The following is a 20,524-nucleotide window of genomic DNA, read 5'->3' as shown; positions in this document are numbered from 1 at the left end:
GTAGCAATTAAATGACCTCTCACCCAGAAAGCCATACATACCCATGGCTTGCTGATATAATTTGTCTTTATATCTTCACTGAATATTAAAACAATATATTGTGAAGGGGGACTCAAAGTCAGATCAGCAAAGTAACTTACTCAATAGCTTACTCTCATAAAAAGTCAAGTGGAATGATATGGATTTCAATTATCCATTTTTCAATCTTCCATTTTTAAGAACCACTGAGAATTAGCTCTGCAAGTAAAACCCTATTTCACAGAAAAGACCTGTATAAATAAGCTATTTCTAAATATCAGATGTCCAACTTAGTTGCAACAAATAAACTAATAGTCTCCTACAAGATTTATTTTTTCTGGTTCTTATCCACGTTAAGTTATTTTCTGTTGTAAAAATAACTTTGTATCATTGAACATCAGGATATGAAGATTTGAGAATCATGTAGCTGTTTCTTTTGCCTAAACCTAATTCAGAGAAACTGAGATAAACTTCTCAAGTATTTACCAAAGTAAAACACAAATGCATACTAGAATTTGGAAGATGAAAGGACTGAGAATAGTATGTGAGTTTCAATTCCCTTCCTTTTTTATCTTCAAAGCATTTTTATCCCCTCTAAAGTGGTTCCCAAAGTATGCTCCCTAGATCAGAAGAAGCATCAGGATATGTAAACTGGAGGTATGTAAATTATGGGCTGGAACCTGGCAATACCCTCAGAAAATGGAATTATATTAATAAGCCCTGAGTCTGATACATGCTAAAGTTTATAGAACCACTGCTCTAAAGAGTTTTCATCAGGTAGAAATAGACATTTTAGCCATTTAAAACCAATTCTAGGAACACAAAACAATATATGATGCCCAATAAGTGTTATTAACTCCTTTTACCTCTATTACTTTTGGTTTTGTTATACTCAAACCAGAGGGTAAAACGGAATGCTCAAAAAGTATTACATATATTATACATTTTTTAAAGCTCCCAATTTGTGATCGTCTATCAACCATGTCTTTGCCTTCCTTATACTATTTTTAAAAACAAAAAAAGTCTTCCCCCCAGTTAACTGCATCTACAATCACATATTCAGCAACCAAGCATTCAGTAAAACATCACTAAACGTAATTTGACCAATGACAATAAAAGAGATAAGGGTAGGTGATTCAGTTAAAATTTAAAAAGACAAAAAATTTCTAGGCTGCGTGCTAAGGTCATCAGTTTTCAGTACTGTATGTACTGTGGGAACTGCTGGCTCTAAGTAGGCATTGGCAAAATACTGTGTGAATTGTTGAGAGTGGTATCTATGAAAAAGCAAAGAAATAAAACAAAACTAAATACTACTCTGCTTATAACACAGGAAAGCAGACTTACACATTTTAAGATATTTTACTAAAGATTAAAGCCAAACGTGCTTTGCTAATTCAGTCATGGAATTAATTAGAATGTCAGCTCTTCAACTATTCTAAGTAATTGAAATTTTATTGTGACTTTGTATATAAATTTACTTTTTATAGAGAAGAAAATGTGCTTTATAAAATATTTAAGTACTTACTTAAAATTTCATCTATATTCTCTGTATCAAGACTTGTTATTTCAGCTGTTACAGGAGTAAAAACCCAAGTTACCTGAAAATTTAAAAAACGTGAAATTAATAAATGTTTCCACAAAAGGCAAAGCAGAAAGTCTAAAAAAGAAAATTTATGAATAAAGTTGGCTCCACTTACACTTAGTTACAAAAACATTCATCAATTAATTTTAATCTTTATCTACTCTAATCCTTCACTAAATCAATGAAATAGGAGTAACTTTATCTCTACAGTTCCAAGCTCCACAAAAATTGTCAAAGAAAAATTTCCAGGAGAGTATCAGTTTTGAATATATTTAATACAAATCTAACTTTGCTAATTCTACCTATCCCACCATGCTTCTAAGGTAGAACAAAATAATGAAGAGAAAAATTCAAGAAAGACTTTTGTAAATTGTGAACCAAAAACTCTTCTTGCCTCATTTTCACTTACTGATGAGGACAATGTATTAAGAGAGAGGATATTAAAAAGAGAATATGAATTGTCAATGTGCCTGCAAGCCAAGTTCAAGTTTATTAAAGAAAATCTTAGCCAGTCATCTGAAAACCAGAGAAATACACAATTTGAAACTATATTAGTAAATGTTAACTTGTTTTAAAAAGTAGCACTTAGTGTATTTTATTTTTAAGTGCTGTGACAGTTTGAAGTTCTTTTACCCAAAAGAAAATGATTATGTTCTTGAACTAATCCCTTCTAGTAAGAATGGAGTCAAGTGAGGCTTGACTCAGGTTGATTCTCCACTGTCTTGCTGGGTCTTTATATAAATGGAGACACAGAGAGGAAGAGAGTGAAAGAAAAAGGGAACTCTGACATTTTGACCCGGCCAAGTGTGAAAGAGAACTCAAGAACTGCTAACAGCTAAAGCATAAGCATGAAGGCCCCAAGAGTCCAGGCCCGTGGAGCAGCTCAAGGCTAAGAGACAACCCATATGCCCTAAGATCCACAGTTGAACTCAGGAAGAAAACAGAGCAGCCGGGACTGAGCAAGGAGGTCTGGAAAGAACCAAGCGCTATGCCTGATTGCCCACAGTTGATCTCCAGGAGACAACAGATTCTAGAAGGGAAGGCAGGGACCTCTGCAGAAATAGGCAGCCATCTTGCTTCGCCACGTGGCCAGACTCCAGGATCCCCAGTAGCTGACCTTGGTGATAAAGCATGTCTGCTGATGCCCTGATTTGGACCTTTCACTGCCTCTGAACTGTAAGCTTTTACCCCTAAATAAATCTCCTTTACAAAAACCAACCCACTTCTGGTACTTTGCACTGGCAGTCAGTCCTGTGGCAAACTAAGACAGGTACCATCATCCTTAATGCATTTTATGTTTGCTGCCTGGAGAATTTTTTTGTTCAAAACAAGAGTTTATGCATGGAAATTCATTCACTGAACTGCTACTCCTTGTCAAGATCCTGATCAAGGTTCTGAAGATCATTCCTATGTCCATGTGTTCCACAAAACTTTAGTACTCACAACAGCTAAAACTGTTACAACTCAACTCATCAGCAACTCCATTCCTAAATAGTATATAGAGACGAGTTAATGATAGCACATAAAAGAGCCCAGCTATTTATTTGCAATATCTCTATGAATTTTTTCTTTTCTTAGAAAAAGCCCAAGAACAGCACTATTTTCAAGTTATCATATAGTGCAGCCAATAGCTGACTACCATTCCTGCCAGCCACCAATAAGTAACACTCTCCTAAAAGTAAGTTAGACAGATGAAAATCCGAGTATTTGACTTGGGTAACTCATTTCATTATTTTCAGCATCTCAGAAGTTGACTGGAAAGATCAGACTTCCCTCACCAGTCATTACTTACTGTCTATATCTCAATAACAGATCCTTTCCTCATTAGTGTATGACCAGCTCCAGATAACTACAGAACCCAATTGTATCAGTACAGCAAGATTTTACAATGTGCTGTAAAAATACTCAGAGATACAAAAATATCACAAAGTGCTGAAGTTGATTTATCAAAGTCGAGTCATTAAATAACACTAGAGTCATTTACAAAGCATCTCGGAGGTACTGAGGCCACAAATGCATAGGGCATAGTGTGCCCTGTCTCAAAGAGCTCTCAGTCTAGCCAGGGTAGAAAGACGAGATAAATGCTGGACTAGAGATATGATAGCAGATTTCAGTCATATATAATCCATATAAATTCCTTTCTTTTGGTTTGTACAAGGAATATACAGTGTGAAAAATATATAACTAAAAACAAGGCCATAAAGCTAGGTGTGAGGAGCAGCTGCTTGGTCACAAAACACAAATAAGCAAGCTATTTCTTTTTTTATTTTTCTTTTTTAAAGATAATTAGATTACAGAAATGTTACTTAAAAAATATAGGGGGGAAGCAGATTTGGCCCAATGGATGGGGTGTCCGCCTACCACATGAGAAGTCCAGGGTTGAGGCCCAGGGCCTCCTGACCTGTGTGGTGAGCTGGCCCATGCGCAGTGCTGGTGTGCGCAGGGAATGCCGTGCCACGCAGGAATGTCCCCCGCGTAGGGGAGCCCCATGTGCAAGGAGTGTGCCCCGTAAGGAGAGCCGCCCAGTGTGAAAAAAAGTGCAGCCTGATCAGGAATGGTGTTGCACACATGGAGAGCTGACACATCAAGATGATGCAACAGAAGGAGACACAGATTCCGGGTGCCGTTGACGCAAGTGGACACAGAAGAACACACAGCAGATGGACACAGAGAACAGTCAACTGGGGAGGGAGGGGAGAATAATAAATCTTTAAAAAAATTCCCATATGCCCCACTCCATACCCCTCCCACATTTTCCCACATTAACAACATCCCTCATTAGTGTGGTACATTTGTTACAATTGATGAACACATTTTGGAGCATTGCTACTAAGCATGGACTATAGTTCACACGGTAGTTTACACTCTCTCCCACACAATTTTGTAAATTATGACAAGATATATAATGGCCTGTATCTGTCATCTCGATGTCATTCAGGACAATTCCCCAAGTACCGAAAATGTCCCCATATAACACCTATTCTTCCCTCTTCCTCCTCTCAGAACCTCCGGTGGCCTTGTCTCCACAATGATAAAAGTTCTTTCATTGCTAGAATCACAATAAGTCTATAGTAGAGTAACAGTTAGTCCATAGTTCATTCCCCAATCCTGAGGATTCTGGGATGGTGATACCTACTCCGCCTCTACTGAGAGAGGGCTTAGATCCCAAGGGGCAGATAGATGGGACTATCTTGCTTGCAGTTGCAGACCTTCTCTGTTCCTTGGGATGGTCGCTATCCATCATGATCTCCTTAAACAAGGTATTTCTGAGTTCTTCCTTTGTTCTATCTACAACAGCTCCCTCACCCTATGAGACAGGCTGCAGAGCTGGCACCTGGGGATCGGACCCCAGTCCCATTCCCTTCCCCCAATGAGAAAAAGGTGGAGGCAGAAATAATGAGAGCAGCTGGTGCCATCTGGCTCTCTCTGGCTTTGGGGTGGGGGAAAACATGGAACTGAGGAAGCACCCTCCTCTTCCCAACTCCCCTGGCAGGGGTGGGCTGGCGAGCATCTGAGGGTAAGGGTGGTTGGCAGAGTGGTTTGGGAAGCAGTTGGGGACTGAAATGGTGGTGAGTAAGAGCCTTCCTGTGACCTTCAAGGGGTCCAACTTTGCTCAAGGGATCCCACTTGGAAGTTAGTTATTGCCTATCTAAATACATGTTTATCAAGAAGTATGTTCTAAATTTAGTTGCTTTTACTTTGAAATATTTACATGGCAAAAATATTTACATGCTCAGTAACTACAAAAATGAGGCAATGATCTATCTGGTTCATTAAATAGATAACCATTCCTTATGAAATACTGTGCTAATGACATGCAACTGAAAAGACTGGTATTCAGTGAACAGTTGTTTCTTAAGAGGACCCAAAGCGAGAAAACTGTCTCAGATTCACTAGTCTCTCCTCCCTTCAGGCTGCGAAGTAGGCATCTTCCAATTAACATTAACATTTCTATTAATATGCAGTAGGAAGGGAAAGATAGGCTGTTTATGTGAATTGTTAGCAAGCTCCACTAGTCTGACAAATTGTTTCATGTCAGCCCTGGGCAGAAACAAGATTCTCCTGGGAAAGAAACGTCTTTATGTGTCAAATGCTATAGTGCTCAAATAAAATAAAGTAGCTCTACGTCAAGGATGGACAGGGGGAGATTACTTTAATTTTCTTTTTAATTTACATTTGAAGGAAAGTTTTCAATTTTTTTTTAAAGAAAAAAAATTAAGATTTTAATAGTTATAGAGAACGTAGCCTCAAATTAATGATGGAGTATTTAAATATATATATAAATATATATTATATTAACTTATGAAATATTTTTAAAAATGGTCATTCTCTTCAGTTCATTAGCTCATTTTCTTTCCAAGAAAGCTGAGGGGAGTATCTCCAATCATCTTCCATTATTCATTCATTAATTCCTTCAACATGCATTTACTGTACCACATTAAACATTTCAGTCTGAGATATGTCTCGTGATATGATCTTATATAAAAGGCACACCAGTGGAATGGTACATATTGTACCCATATTCATTTAAAAAGATAAAGTGACAAGCTTTTAAAGAGCAGGAGCAGGTTTTTAAAAATTGAGATATCTTTAAGAATTCAAAAGCTTTCCTTTCCTTAAATTCCCTCTGCCCTTCAGGAAAGGCTAACTGATGTACCAACTGCATTTCCACAGCATTGTTCAGAAGGCACCCAGCAGCCTGCTGCTTTTCCCAAAACATGCCCCACAATTTTTCTGCTTCTCTCTTTGCGTATATCGTTTCCTCTAGTTGGAATGTCCTTTTCTGCATTTCAGCATAGTTAATCCTTGAAAGATGAAGCTCACAGTTAACCATGGTTCTCCTGGTATAAAATGGCTTTTCTTTCACAATATAGTCTGACCTACTACATGGAAAATGGGAATTATTGAGAAATTAATATTCTCTCTAGATTAGGCATCAAGTTGAAACCAAATACAGACCATCAAAATTTGATTGCATCACAAGAGTTTTTTAAAAATAAATTTTGAGGGAAGCGGACTTGGTCCAGTGGCTAGGGCATCCGTCTACCACATGGGAGGTCTGTGGTTCAAACCCCGGGCCTCCTTGACCCATATGGAGCTGGCCCATTTGCAGTGCTGATGCACGCAAGGAGTGCCGTGCCATGCAGGGGTATCCCCCGCGTAGGGGAGCCCCACGTGCAAGGAGTGCACCCCGTAAGGAGAGATGCCCAGCGCAAAAGAAAGTGCAACCTGCCCAAGAATGGAGCCGCCCACACGGAGAGCTGACACAACAAGATGACGCAACAAAAAGAAACACCGATTCCCATGCCGCTGACAACAACAGAAGCGGACAAAGAAGAACACGCAGCAAAACAGACACGGAGAACAAGACAACTGGGGTGGGGGGGGGGGGGGGAAGGGGAGAGAAATAAAATAAATAAATCTTTAAAAAAAAATAAATTTTGAAAATATTTTTTAGTAAGCATGCACATATTCTCAATGACATCTAATTGCTACAATATTAACATATATGCATGCTATAATATCAGCACATACAAAACATACTCTAGTAGTCAATACTAGGCCCCAATGCTATTCCTCTGTGGAAAAAAAACAATTACTGAAAAAGCTACTACTCCAACAGGATCTTCTTCTCTATTAGAAGTTTTTTTAATAATTAATTTTTTAAAAATACAAATTTTCCCAGTATATTAAAGACAGGTGGTTACCATCTGAATATACTCATAATAGGAACTACTATGACATCCTCTGAATTGGATACCTCCCTTCAATCTAGTGTGCCCAAAGAGACCAGATAAATCCATCCAAATGCCGCTTTTCATACACCAAGTCCTCTGCCAGAAAACCAATGGTTTTTTCATTATCTACAAGATATATTTATTTCTACCTCTTTAGCCTGGCATACAGGACCCTTCACAAAACTAGCCCACACCTTCCTTTTCTGAGTCACATACTACTGTTCCCCACCCACGGCCTATACTACAACAATACGGACAATAGGTAGGGTAGCCATACAGTCTAGTTGGCCATATACTCCAGTTTGCTTGAGACAATCCCAGTTTATGCCTATTGCCCTTGAGTATTACTAACAGCACCACTCCCTTTCATGCATCAAAGGATCCCAGTTTGGGCAATAAATTATGTGGTCACCCTATCTGTAGGTCCCGTGGTAACAAGAGAATTGTACCAAGCACTTCACAAATCCTAAACTATTAATAAGCATAGCATGGCCTCCCATATAACACACAGTAAACATGAAAAACAGAATGAGAGTGATTTGAGAATAAAGATAGACTAAGACATGAATGCTGAGCCAATCACTAGCCTCACTCAATTTGAAGTAGCTGGCTCTTAACAAGGGAATAAAATCATTCATTCGGGAAAATTACCACGTGCCCCTTCAAGGGTCATTCAAAAACAGTCCAAATCCTGTCAAGAATGCATGGGGTCTACAGTATTTGCAATTCCTAAAACGTCTTTTTTTCCCCCATGCCTACATACTTTGCTCACATGGTTTCCTCTGCTTGGAAAGCATATCTAGTTTTCAAGACCCAATTCAAAAACGACCTTTTCTATGAAGCCTTTCCTGATGTTCCCAGGCCCTAGTAACTCATTTCTCTCTCAACTAAATGCCTAGCACAATTCCTACACGGTGCTAACACATTACTCCTTACACTGGTTATTTGTGCTGGTGCCTTACCTCCTCTAGTAGACCAGGAGTATCTGGAATGTAGAGACTGTACCTTACTCATTTTTTTTTAAAAAAGATTTATTTATTTATCCACCGCCCCCCACCTTGGTTTGCTCTCTGTGTCCATTCACTGTGTGTTCTTCTGTGTCCGCCTGTATTCTCATTAGGCTCCGGGAACTGATCCTGGAACCTTTCAGAGTGGGAGAGAGGCAATCATTCTCTTGTACCACCTCAGCTCCCTGATCTGCTGCATCTCTTATTCTCTCTCCTCTGTATCTCTTTTTGTTGTGTCATCTTGCTGTGATTGCTCTCCAAGTGGGCCAGCACTTCCACATGGGGAAGCACTCTTGGCAAGGAGAAGTACTCCGCACAGGCCAGCACTCCTGTGCAGGGCAGTACTCTGCACAGTATAGCACTCCGTGTGGGCCAGCTCACCACATGGGCCAGCTTGCCTTCACCAGGAGGCCCTGGGCATTGAACTCTGGACCTCCTATATTGTAGTCGGGAGCCCAATTGCTTGAGCTACATCCGCTTCCCCTTATTCAATTTTATATCTCAGATCAACTACTACTTAGAGTGCCTTATTTGTACACAAGAAGCACTCAAATATCTACTAAATGAATGAATGGATAAAGAGATTACAATTCACTATGAATTTAGAAAGATGATATTGGAAGTGAGAAAAAGGTCCAGAAGTGGGAACAACTAACAACCAAACATTTTTAACATGTTTGAAGAAGGTATGGTTATCAATTAAGAATGACGTCTGGGGAAGCAGATCTGGCTCAACTGATAGAGCGTCTGCCAACCACATGGGAGGTCCAGGGTTTAAACCCCGGGCCTACTGATCCGTGTGATGAGCTGGCCCACGCACAGTGCTGATGAGAGCAAAGAGTGCCATGCCATGCAGGGGTGTCCCCTGCATAGGGGAGCCCCACGCTCAAGGAATGCACCCCGCAAGGAGAGCCGCCACACGCCAAAAAAGCACAGCCCGCCCAGGAGTGGTGCTGCACACACGGAGAGCTGACACAGCAAGATGACACAACAAAAAGAGACACAGATTCCCAGTGCCGCTGACAAGAATACAAGCAGACACAGAAGAATATACAGTGAATGGACACAGAGAGCAGACAACAAGGGGGCAGAAGGGGGGAGAAATAAATTTTTTTTAAAAATCTTAAAAAAAAAAGAGTGAAATCTATGTTAAAATCTGTTTTTTACTTATGGTGAAAAGCATAAGACTAGGCAGTAATTCATAAACTCAGACGTAGAAGGAACTTAGAGGTAATCCTTCCACCCACTGCAAAACCCCTCTACATCATTGTCTAAGAGTTGTCATAAGCCCTAATAATATCTTCTCGTGGTTTCTCCAGCTGTTCTTTGATATGATTTCCAGATACTTCAGCACAAAGCCTACTATCATTTAAGAATAACAATATTACTAATCCAATGCTTTTTGTATTTTAATTTTGTTGATTTAGTCAAGTAAATAATTTATTTGGACTTTCAGAACCAGAAGCTAATAAAAATTCAGGCAGAAGCCCTTACTAAATATTATTCCTGTTAGCAAGATTTGTATTCACAGAAGCATTTGCTGAGCTTTGGTCTATAAGAATGTGTTAATAAATTAGTTTAGAAAACAAAAAGTATTTCCAGTGAGTTTTTTGTTGTTGTTTTTTTTTAAGTTCAATACTTAAAAAACTTTGATATTCAAAGTGCATTAGCATCACCTGGAAGCTTGTGAGAAATGTAGAATCTCAGGCCTCACCCCAGACCTACTGAATCAGAATCTGTATTTTACTAAGATCCCCAGGTGATTCCAGTGCACATTAAAATTTAAAAAGCATTGCTTTAGGGGAGGCAAATGTGGCTCAAGCAGTTGAGTGCCTCTTTCCCACATGGGAAGTCCCAGGTTCAATTCTCAGTGCCGCTTAAAAACAAAAACAAACAAGCCAACAAATGAAAAAACCAACTTAGGGGAGCCAATATGGCTTAGTGGTTGAGCACCAGCTTCCCACTGATGAGGTTCTGGTTCAATACCCAGCCTCAGTACTTTAAAAAAAAAAAAAAAAGCACTATCTTAAAGAACAAAACACTTTATTAACATTTTAAACTTTGTACCATGTTTTTGGTCCTCAAATATGAATCCAAAAACAAGTAAGATTCATTTGTGAGAATTCTGTATTGACATGCAAATTACTGCGATTTTAGAAAAATCTGGAATTTTTAATCTTATTATAAATTTACATAAACGTTAGTTTTTAAAAGTATACTGCCTTCCACTCTAAAAATAGCTTAAATAGATATTTCTGCATGAAAATTATTCGCATAAAATAGGAACTTCAATAGAGGATTTCTCCTTCCTTATGGCATTACTGTTCTCAACTGGCATTACATCTGTTCTGCATCCTGCAGTAATAGCTTAGTGTATTTTCACTAGATCTTTTATTTACTTGTCTTTCTGCTGGAAGAATCTCAAACCCTTTACAAAACAAGTCTCTCATATAGCAAGAAACAAGTAATGTACCAGGTGACAGCTCTTTTCCATTTCTAATCCAGACTGACAAATCATGCGCCTCAAGTTCCAAAGCCAAGGGAATCAGGCTGCTTCTCCATCGTAGGTGCCACTTCTCTGACTGCAATATCAATCTACTCCTAATCTTAGGTGATGTTTTTTTTAGGAGGTACTGGGATAGAATCCAGGACCTCGCACATGGGAAGCAGGCACTCAGCCACTGAGCCACACCTGCTCCCCCTAATCTTAGTTTTGCATTAGTTGGCAGGCAACAGGAAGTGCAGAGGTTTGCAGCTGGCAACAGGAAGCTAGGAGATGTGAAAGGTCCCTGGAGAAAAGAAGCTGAGGCTGACAGGCATTGTAAGAGCCTTGAAGTCAGGCATCAATCAAGGCACATCTCACTATTAGTACTCCCAGAAGTATTATAATGAACTAGAAAGTTTGAAGAGGGGAAAAACAGGTGTATACAGTAACAGTGGGAAGCTACTTGAACTCTTAAATTGTACCACCTTCTCATAAAATCAGTACAATCCATGTTGAACATGTAAGAACCAACCTGCTTTTATATAAAAATACTAGAATGATTAAAAGCATTCTTCATTAAATAACTCAAAATGTTGTACAGACATGTCTGGAAAAACAAATTCTATACCAAAATAAATTCAAATATAAATAATACAATCCTTAATCTCAAACTCTCTGGTAAAAACAACCATGGACAAATAAAAAGAAACAAAATCACTGCAATTCACACTTTTTTCTTGGATATCAGTTAGTTGATCATGCATGAATTTCCACTAAAAATTTATGTCATTAGTGCTTTGTTCTTATGATACACTCATGCATAGTTGGGGATCTAAAAAAGGATAACTGATTTACCTGAATGCGTAATGTACTGGAATTACCAAGAAAAGCAGCCCTTAAACTAGACACTGATCTATATTTTTCCAACCTTCAGAAAAGTCTCTTGTTTTAAAAAGCTTTTCAGAGGGAAGTGAATGTGACTCAATGGACAGAGCATCTGCCTACCATACAGGAGGGCCAGGATTCAAACCCAGGGCCTCCTGGACCACGTGGTGAGCTGGCCCACGTGCAGTGCTTCCGTGCGTAAGGAGTGCCATGCCACACAGGAGTGTCCCCTGTGTAGGGGAGCCCCACAGGCAAGGAACGCATACCGTAAGGAGAGCCGCCCCACACAAAAAAAGAGCAGTCTGCCCAGGAGTGGTGCCACACACACGGAGAGCTGGCACAGCAAGATGACACAACAAAGAGAGACACAGATTCCCAGTGCCGCCAAGAATGCAAGCAGACACAGAAGAACACAGAGCGAATGGACACAAGAGAGCAGACAACGGGTGGGGGTTGGGGGAGAGGGGAGAGAAATTAAATTAAATTTAATTTTTTAAAAAAGCTTCTCAGAGCTGGAGGTGAGCTTTACAATGTGAGAAGAGAATTTTCCTCTTAAAATCACAATTGCTCCTCTAAAATTCAATCTTCTAGAAGTGGTGATTTTAACAAAGCATGGGAATTGGGAGAAAAGTTGAGAGACGAATTATTTCCTGGGAGCAGATGTGGCTCAAGCAGTTGAGCTCCAGTTTCCCACATGGGAGGTCCCAGATTCGGTTCCTGGTGCCTCCTGAAAAAAAACAACAACAAGCAAAAACACAACAGAAAAACCTACTCAGGGAAGCCAATGTGGGTCAATGGTTGAGTGCTGGCTTCCCATGTAACAGGTCTGGGGTTCAATCCCCAGCCCCCAGTACATTTTAAAAAAAAGAAAGAATAATTTTATTTCTGTGTACATTACAGAGGGGGAGGGGAAAGGGTCAGATAATGCCCTACTCATTGTAGTGTCCTTGTAAGTAACTGTCCACAACAAATACTTGCAAACATATGCCAGGAGGAAATTTTGACTGCGCAACTTTGTACTATACTGTAATTCCTGCCCAAGATGCCTGATAGAAGAAAGTTCTGTCCTAAGAGTCTATAACGTACAGTCTTAATTGTCACTCATTCATTCCACAAATGAGTTTACCAACACACAATTGACAAATATACTTTACAAATATATGGATTTATGTACAAATATTAATAAATGTAAATATACTAATATACAAAAGAATCTACAAATATACAAATATTTCACTGAGTGTCATCTATTACATATGCCAGGCACTGTTATAGGTGCTGAGGAAATGGCTGTGCATAACATTACATAGATGTAAATGCAGTTTACATTACATTTAACAAGATCACCAAACTTAGCAACTCAACTTTCATAAGAGCCTCTCTCAACTATTTTAATTTAAGATTCATCTATAATTTCTGCAAAATCATTATCTATTACCAAAGGAAGATGACTGCTGGCACTAGACATCTAGAATTACATAGTATGTCAGTAAATCCTTTTTTGCCTAAGCTTTCAAAAAGCTTTGCATTGATTTTAACATGGAACAACTGTATAGACATTGTTACTAAAAAGTGGGACAACCAGACATTAGGCCTCTGGACGGGATGCAATAAAAAATACAAAGCACCACTTATGAAGTATTCTTGACCAAAACAACAAGCAAGCAAGCAAACAAACAAAAAAACCTGAATCTAATCGAGCCTGAGAACCAGCATATAGGAAATACTGGACATGGAGGAACCAGTACCAACACAATGATGATGCAAGCGGTCATATCAGAATGTAGGAAATTTTACAGGATAAATGCCTATTTTAGTACTTTGGGCTGCTCCCAGAAGCAGACCCTGAGATAAAGAGTCAAGAACAAGCAGTTTGTTTGGAGATGAAGGAAGCAAATTAAGAAGAGGAGGGAGAAGTGCAGCAGAGTAGCCAGCCAGTATACCACAGGGGATGAACTAAATACCAGTAATTTAACTAAAACAAAAACAAAATAACCAAAAAACACTTACACTGAATAGACAGTGATGTCTCCTAAATTATGTAATTTAAGATCCTTTAACCTCCGTACTTGCCAGTTTTTGCTGCTGGCATGTACATTTATACATTGTGTAAAATATAAAGAAAACATTTCCTAAATATATTAAGGAATGCCTTTGTTCCACTACTAAACATGTGGCTCTGACGTTTTATGGTGTGTCAACAGCCTTCAATGCAAACTGTTCTTAATGAAAACTTTGGTTTCTTATTTCCCACATTCACTTTGACTCTCAGGTTTTCCAGTATCTTCTTCCTAAGTAGAGTACTGTATAGGGTAAAATTATTTTTATTAATAAATCCAAGAATGATTCATTATACAGGCCTAAAGTATTAACCCACTGCTTACTTTAAAAATTTGTATCTTCATAATTTTACTATTACTTCTAACAAAACTAATTGTCAATGTCAATCATAAGTAGTGCTTGAGAGTACATATACTGGCTACAATGCCTTTCATAATGCTGCCCTATATGCCACAAACTGCTGTAACTGACTTAGGAAAGCAAATGGACTTATCTTTCGCTCATTTAATCTAAAACCCCCAATGACACTAATATACATTAAGGCTCATTACCTTATAACCACCATCACTACTGTCTTAGTTCAAAACCGTAATCCTTTCTTTTTTTTTGGATTCACCAAATTCAAACTGTCACAACTACCATGCAATATTTTAGCTTTCTAAGCACTTTTACAAAAAAACTGATCAGGGAATGACCACAGTTTAAGAGGAAATCTAAATTTAGGAATCTAGCTCTCTTGCCCACTTTTGTCCCACTTTGCCTAGTTGCCATGAGAAGTGAAGAAGGAAGGGAGAAAAAACACTGGCGCTGTTAGGAATACTTGAATCCTCAAACCAATTTGGGAGGTAGAAAGAAACCAAAAGGCAGGGAATGAGGGAAGGGAACTCATTTTACAGCAATAGAGTACAGCTTAGGGGGGAAAAAATAGTTCTCTAACTATCTGCATCTGGAGTTTTGAAGCAGACAATCAACCTTAAAGTTGAAGCAAGAGGGGCCATTTTCTGGGATTCAGGAGACACCCTCAGTCTTAGCCTTAACCTTGAATCCCTCTGATTTTTACAACATATATTAATTAAACAACGAAGCAGAGAAAGTCCTTAATTTCCTAATGTTTGAATTTCACACAGATACTTCCAAATTGTCTACTGAATATCCCGCTTGAGCTTCAATGTAGCAGCTGGCAAACATTTCAAGCTGTACATGGTGCTTTGAGCCAAGTAACAGTGGAGTTTAATCCAAGGAGTTGATTTAAGAATAAGTCCCACTTACCAAAGTCAAACCTTTCCACATAGTTTTAAGATAGTACATGCTTAAGTTTGACAAATTAGAAACTTCAAAAACATTTTAGAGGAAGAGTAAAAAAAAATTTAAAAAGTAATGTGTATAAAATAATTAGACAAAGTTTTGGTACCAGCTCTACTACTGACTAACTTTAGGCACGCAACTTCTCTGCCTCTTGACTTCTGATGTCTATTTGCTCATAAATAAGGGGACTGAATTAACAGATCTAAGGTTGCTTTTGACTTAAATGTTGAGAGTCAATATTTCTCTTCCACTGGGAAAAAAAAATTAAAATCATAATCCATACTAGACTAAAACTCATTCTCACACCTTGGAAAAATACACAGCAACAGATATTTACAAAGACATTCTAGATACACATAAAGTGAGACTATATAAAATTGACCTAAAAGAGCTTAATATCCAAATGCATGTTAGGACCTCATAAACAGAGGATTTTGACTTTTTTGATGACGATCAAACAGCAAGAAATACAATTTACAATGCAATCCAGTATATACACATGCAAATAAAAGTTTTTCAAAAACATGTATCCTCACTATATTCAATGCACTGTGACAGTTTCCATTTCTTTAAAAGGCTGGTTGTAACCCCATTGTAGCAGTTTGATATGGTTATACATTCCAAAAATAGATATTAGATTATGTTTGTAATCTGATCTGTACCTGGGCATGACTGAATTATGATTAGGGCATGGTAAAGGACAGAGTTGAGGGTATCTGATGTTGGGGTTTTGATGTTGGAGTTTGACACTGAAGTCTTGGCTGGAGCACCAGGGAAAGAGACAGAGCTGTTTGCCTGATAGTCTATAGCTGACCTTGTGGAGAGAGGCAAAGCCTGAAGAGCCTCACAGTCTACAGCTGACCTTGTGGAGGGAACAGAGGAGCTAAGCCCAAAGAAACCCTGAAAGCCTGAACCCTCACAGACCTCAGCAGCCATCTTGCTCCAACATATGGAAACAGACTTTGGTGAGGGAAGTAACTTATGCTTTATGGCCTGGTAACTGTAAGCTCCTACCCCAAATAAATACCCTTTATAATGTCCAGCAGATTTCTGGTATTTTGCATCAGCACCCCTTTGGCTGACTAATACACCCCTAAATTGATTTCATGCCCATTAACAGGTCTCAATCTGCAATTCCAAAATACTGCATTTGAGGATATTAACACTGCAAAGTGCTTTGGAGAGATTCTCCTTTAGCAGTCACCATAAAACCCATGATCCATGATTTTCAATATACCCCATACCAAAAAACATGAGGCCTTTGGGGTTAATCTAATTTCTGAAAAGGTTTAGAGGTAAATTTCCAAAGTAGGTTATCACACTGAATAATACTATTTTTCCTAACATTTTCCTTTGGGATACAAATAACTGGATATTGCTCATATCCTACAGAGACTTACAGATCTACATGCAGAAGCATTTGAAAATGTTCAAGTCCATCTGTGATACACAGAGGAACAGCTTCAGATAGATGTAAGAAAACAAAGAAGTTAATTTTTAAAACCTTTTAGCAAACTTAACTGGGGTTTAAAAAGGAATATCATTTCCTTTTTTAAAAAAAGTTACTATTATCTTATTATTGATGCAAATGATTATTTTCATAAACAGCTTTAATGCAACAAAAGTAGGTATACACATCACTAGCTATTAGGGAAATGCAAATCAAAACTACAATGAACTATTGTCTTACATCCATTAAACTGGTGGCTATTAAAAAAATAGAGGACTACGAGTGTTGGAGAGGAATAGAGAGGAATGGGAACCCTTATCCACAGCTGGTGGGAATGCAGAATAGTGTAACCATTGTGGAGGACAGTTTAGCAGTTCCCTAGGAAGCTAACAATAGAATTGTCATATAATCCAGCAATCCCATTGCTGGATATACACCCAGAAGAACTGAAAGAGGGACATGAAGAGATACATGCACACCAATGTTCATAGAGGCATTATTCATATTGCCAAAAGTTGAAAGCAACACAAGTGCCCATAACCAGATGAATGGATAAGCAAAATGTGGTATGTACAAACATGGACTATTACTCAGGTGTAAGAAGGAAGGAAGTATTGACACACATGACAACATGGATTAATCTTAAAGCCCTTATACTGAGCGAAGTAAGCCAGTCACTAAAGGACAAATATTGCATGACCTCACTGCTACGGCCTAAGCATACTGAGCAGACTCACAGAGAGAGAGTCTGCAAGACAGGTTATCAGGACACAGAAAGAAGGCAGAGTGTGGTGAGCCAATGTTCAATATGGGCAGAACCTATGATAAGGCAGAAGGGGGTGGCTTGGCAGTAGATGGTAGTGATATTGGTGCAGGGATGTGAGTGGGATCAATAGTTGTGGAATGCGAGGGTGAGCGGGTTGGAGGGGGCATTCAATTAGACTATCCATGGAATTGAGGGGAGCGCTGGAGGAAGGAACTGGTGAACCCTGCGGATTTGTAGGTCTGTACAATGATGGGAATGTTCTCTTGGCAAATATGGCAGGGGAAGGTCACTAGTGCAGGGCCTCAGTGGTAGGGGGATATGTGGGAAAGGGTGCACCAGGGGTAGGCTTCTATGGAATATGAATGTGTTCATCTTGTCAAAGGGTTTTATCTCAGGGGGTGGAGAACCACACAGCAAATAAGAAAATATTAAAACTCCTACCCTGGGGAGTCCTGCTACATTCTCAAATAGAGGGACAAGAATCTCGAGTACATAGGCAGGGCCTAATAAAAGAAAACATACCAGTATGGCAAGCCCTCAATATTAATGCATGTAACTATGAACCTTATTCTTGAAAAACTGAACCTTAGTGGTTACCATAGGTTCTGAGGGGAGGGAAAGGGAAGAATACACATGGTGGAACACAGGGCCTTTTTAGGGCATTGACATTGTTATGCATGATTTTGCAATGACAGATATACATCATTATACATTCTGTCAAACCTATAAAAGTGTACAGTGCAAAGTTTAAATCATAATACAAACCATTGACCATGGTTAGTAGCAATGCTTCAATATATGTTCATTGATTGTAACAAATGTACCACACTAAAGAAAGCTGTTGTTAATGGGGGGAAATAGGTGGAGGGGGGTATATGGAAATTCCCTCTATTTTGAAGTGACTTTTCTGTAACCTAAGCTTCTATGAAAATAAAGTTAAAAATAAAATAAAAAAGGACACTGGAGGAACATACAGAAAATTTGCAATATATAAAAAGGTAACAGGGAAGCGGACTTGGCCCAGTGGATAGGGCGTCTGTCTACCACATGGGAGGTCCACGGTTCAAACTCCGGGCCTCTGTGACCCGTGTGGAGCTGGCCCACATGCAGTGCTGATGCAATCAAGGAATGCCGAGCCACGCAGGAATGCACCCCACGTAGGGGAGCCCTACACGCAAGGAGTGCGCCCCATAAGGAGAGCTGCCCAGCGTGAAAGGAAGTGCAGCCTGCCCAGGAATGGTGCTGCACACACGGAGAGCTGACACAACAAGATGACGCAACAAAAAGAAACAGATTCCTGTGCCGCTGACAACAACAGAAATGGACAAAAAGAAGAACAGGCAGCAAATGGACACAGAGAGCAGACAACTGGGGTGGGGGGAGGGCAGGGAAGGGGACAGAAAGAAATAAAATAAAAATCTTAAAAAAAAAAAAAATAACAGACCTTACGGTGATGAAAAGAACAATAAAAAAAAAATGTTTGGCTTTGTTTTTGGGGAAATTTTGGATTACAGGAAAGTTACAGCTATGCAGGGTGTCAATTGTGGGGAGATATATGGGCAAGGATGCACCCAGAGCATGCCTCTATGGAATATGAATGTGTTCAAGGGATGTTATCTCAGTGGGGTGGAGACCCACACAATAGCCAACAAAATATTAAATTCCCACCTTAGGGAATCCTGCTTTATTCTGTAATAGAGTGGCAAGAATCTCTAGAGTACATAGGCAGTGCTTAGGGAAAAAGGCCAGACCAAAATGCCAGGCCCTTGATATTAATGCTTGTACTTATGAAACTTATTCTTGTAAAATTGAAATTTAGCCTAGTAATATATGTTGCCTAATAGTTACTTCTTAAAGCCTCCTTGTTACTCATGTGACCTCTCTCAATGCCAAAATCAGCATATAAGCTTACTGCCTTCCAGTTGGCATGGGACATGACTCCAGGGGATAGGCCTCCCTGGCACCAAGGGATTACTATCAAGAGCCAACTAGCACTGCATTTGGAAAAAGACCTTGACCAACAGGGGAAAATATTAAATACAAATGAGTTTTTATGGCTAAGAGAGTCCAAAGTGAGTTGGGAGATTACACTTATGCACATCTAAGAAGGATCTCACTGACCACAGTAAACAGTACCTTAAGCAGGGGTGCTCCTGACAGCTCTAGAGACATCTGGACAACTCCAGGAAATCAGGACCCTGTTGGTAGGCCTTACCTTGGAATATATGATAATCTATCTCCCCAATGTAACAGAGTTAGACTCATTTATAATTTCCCTATACATGGTTCTTCTGCCCCTTTTATTTGAACCTGTAATTAGCACTATATCTGCTAAATACATGCCCCAGGGACTTAAATCTTCAGTTGGTTCATATGCTAGTTGAGTCCCTGAATCTCTGCAGAGTTGCAGCCAACACCTACTCTCTAGTTCATTGGACTAGCCCAAGACAAGGAACAAAAGGATGATGGTGGACAATGCCCATCCCAGAAAACAGAGCGTACCCACAACTGCAAGCAAGAGTGTTCCATCCATCTGCCCCATGGGATGGACCTAAATCCCCTCTCAATCAGCAGCAGAGTGGGCATCACCATCCCCAGATCCTCAAGACTGAGGAGGGAACAAATATAAGGGGGAAATGCAACTATGGACTAAAGTACACTTACTATTATTCTAGTAATGGAAAAACTTGTAACATTGATACAAGACAGTGATCACCAGATGTACTGAAGGGAGGGAGAGAGAAGCATAGGTGTAACATGGGGCATATGAGGGACAACGGAAATGTTCTGAATGATACTGCAATGACAGATACAGGCCATTATACATTTTTTCAAAACCTATAAAATTATGCGGTGCAAAATGTAAACCATAGACTATGTTGGCAGCAATGCTCCAAAATGTTTTCATCAATTTTAACAAATGCACCACACTAAAGAAAGTTGTCTGTCAATGGGGCAAAGTGTGAGAGGGGGAGAGGGGAGGTATATGGGAATCCCCTATAGTTTCTATGTAACTTTTATGTAATCTAAAATTTCTTCAAAAATAAAGGGAAAAAAGTAGTTAATTCACTACTTTTATTATTTTCTAGTCAAGAAATATTATTTGAGATGTACATACCAATATATACACACAAATGGCTTATTTCTTTCTGCCTAGGGATCTATGTAAATATAGACTTGGGGTTGAAAAGGACCATAGAGGCTATAAAATGGGATGAAAAATGTTC

General features: G+C 39.2%; 1 protein-coding gene across 2 annotated transcripts in view; it reads right to left on the bottom strand.

The window, feature by feature from the left end:
* The window catches only part of ERP44 (endoplasmic reticulum protein 44), a 125,097-nt gene that overhangs the window by 72,443 nt on the left and 32,130 nt on the right, over positions 1-20,524 (bottom strand). The window contains exon 2 of one of the 2 annotated variants that reach the window (XM_058302615.2): positions 1,544-1,616. The exons of the other annotated variant lie outside the window; for it this stretch is intronic. Within the exon in view, the coding sequence (XP_058158598.1) occupies positions 1,544-1,616 (73 nt within the window). The remainder of the gene's footprint in view (positions 1-1,543; positions 1,617-20,524) is intronic. 2 annotated transcript variants of the gene reach the window in all.

The sequence above is a fragment of the Dasypus novemcinctus genome, chromosome 8, assembly GCF_030445035.2.
Source record: "Dasypus novemcinctus isolate mDasNov1 chromosome 8, mDasNov1.1.hap2, whole genome shotgun sequence".
In the NCBI taxonomy this organism is placed as follows: Eukaryota; Metazoa; Chordata; class Mammalia; order Cingulata; family Dasypodidae; genus Dasypus; species Dasypus novemcinctus.
Note: the sequence above shows the minus strand (reverse complement) of the source record. Positions and strands in the feature narration are given on the sequence as shown.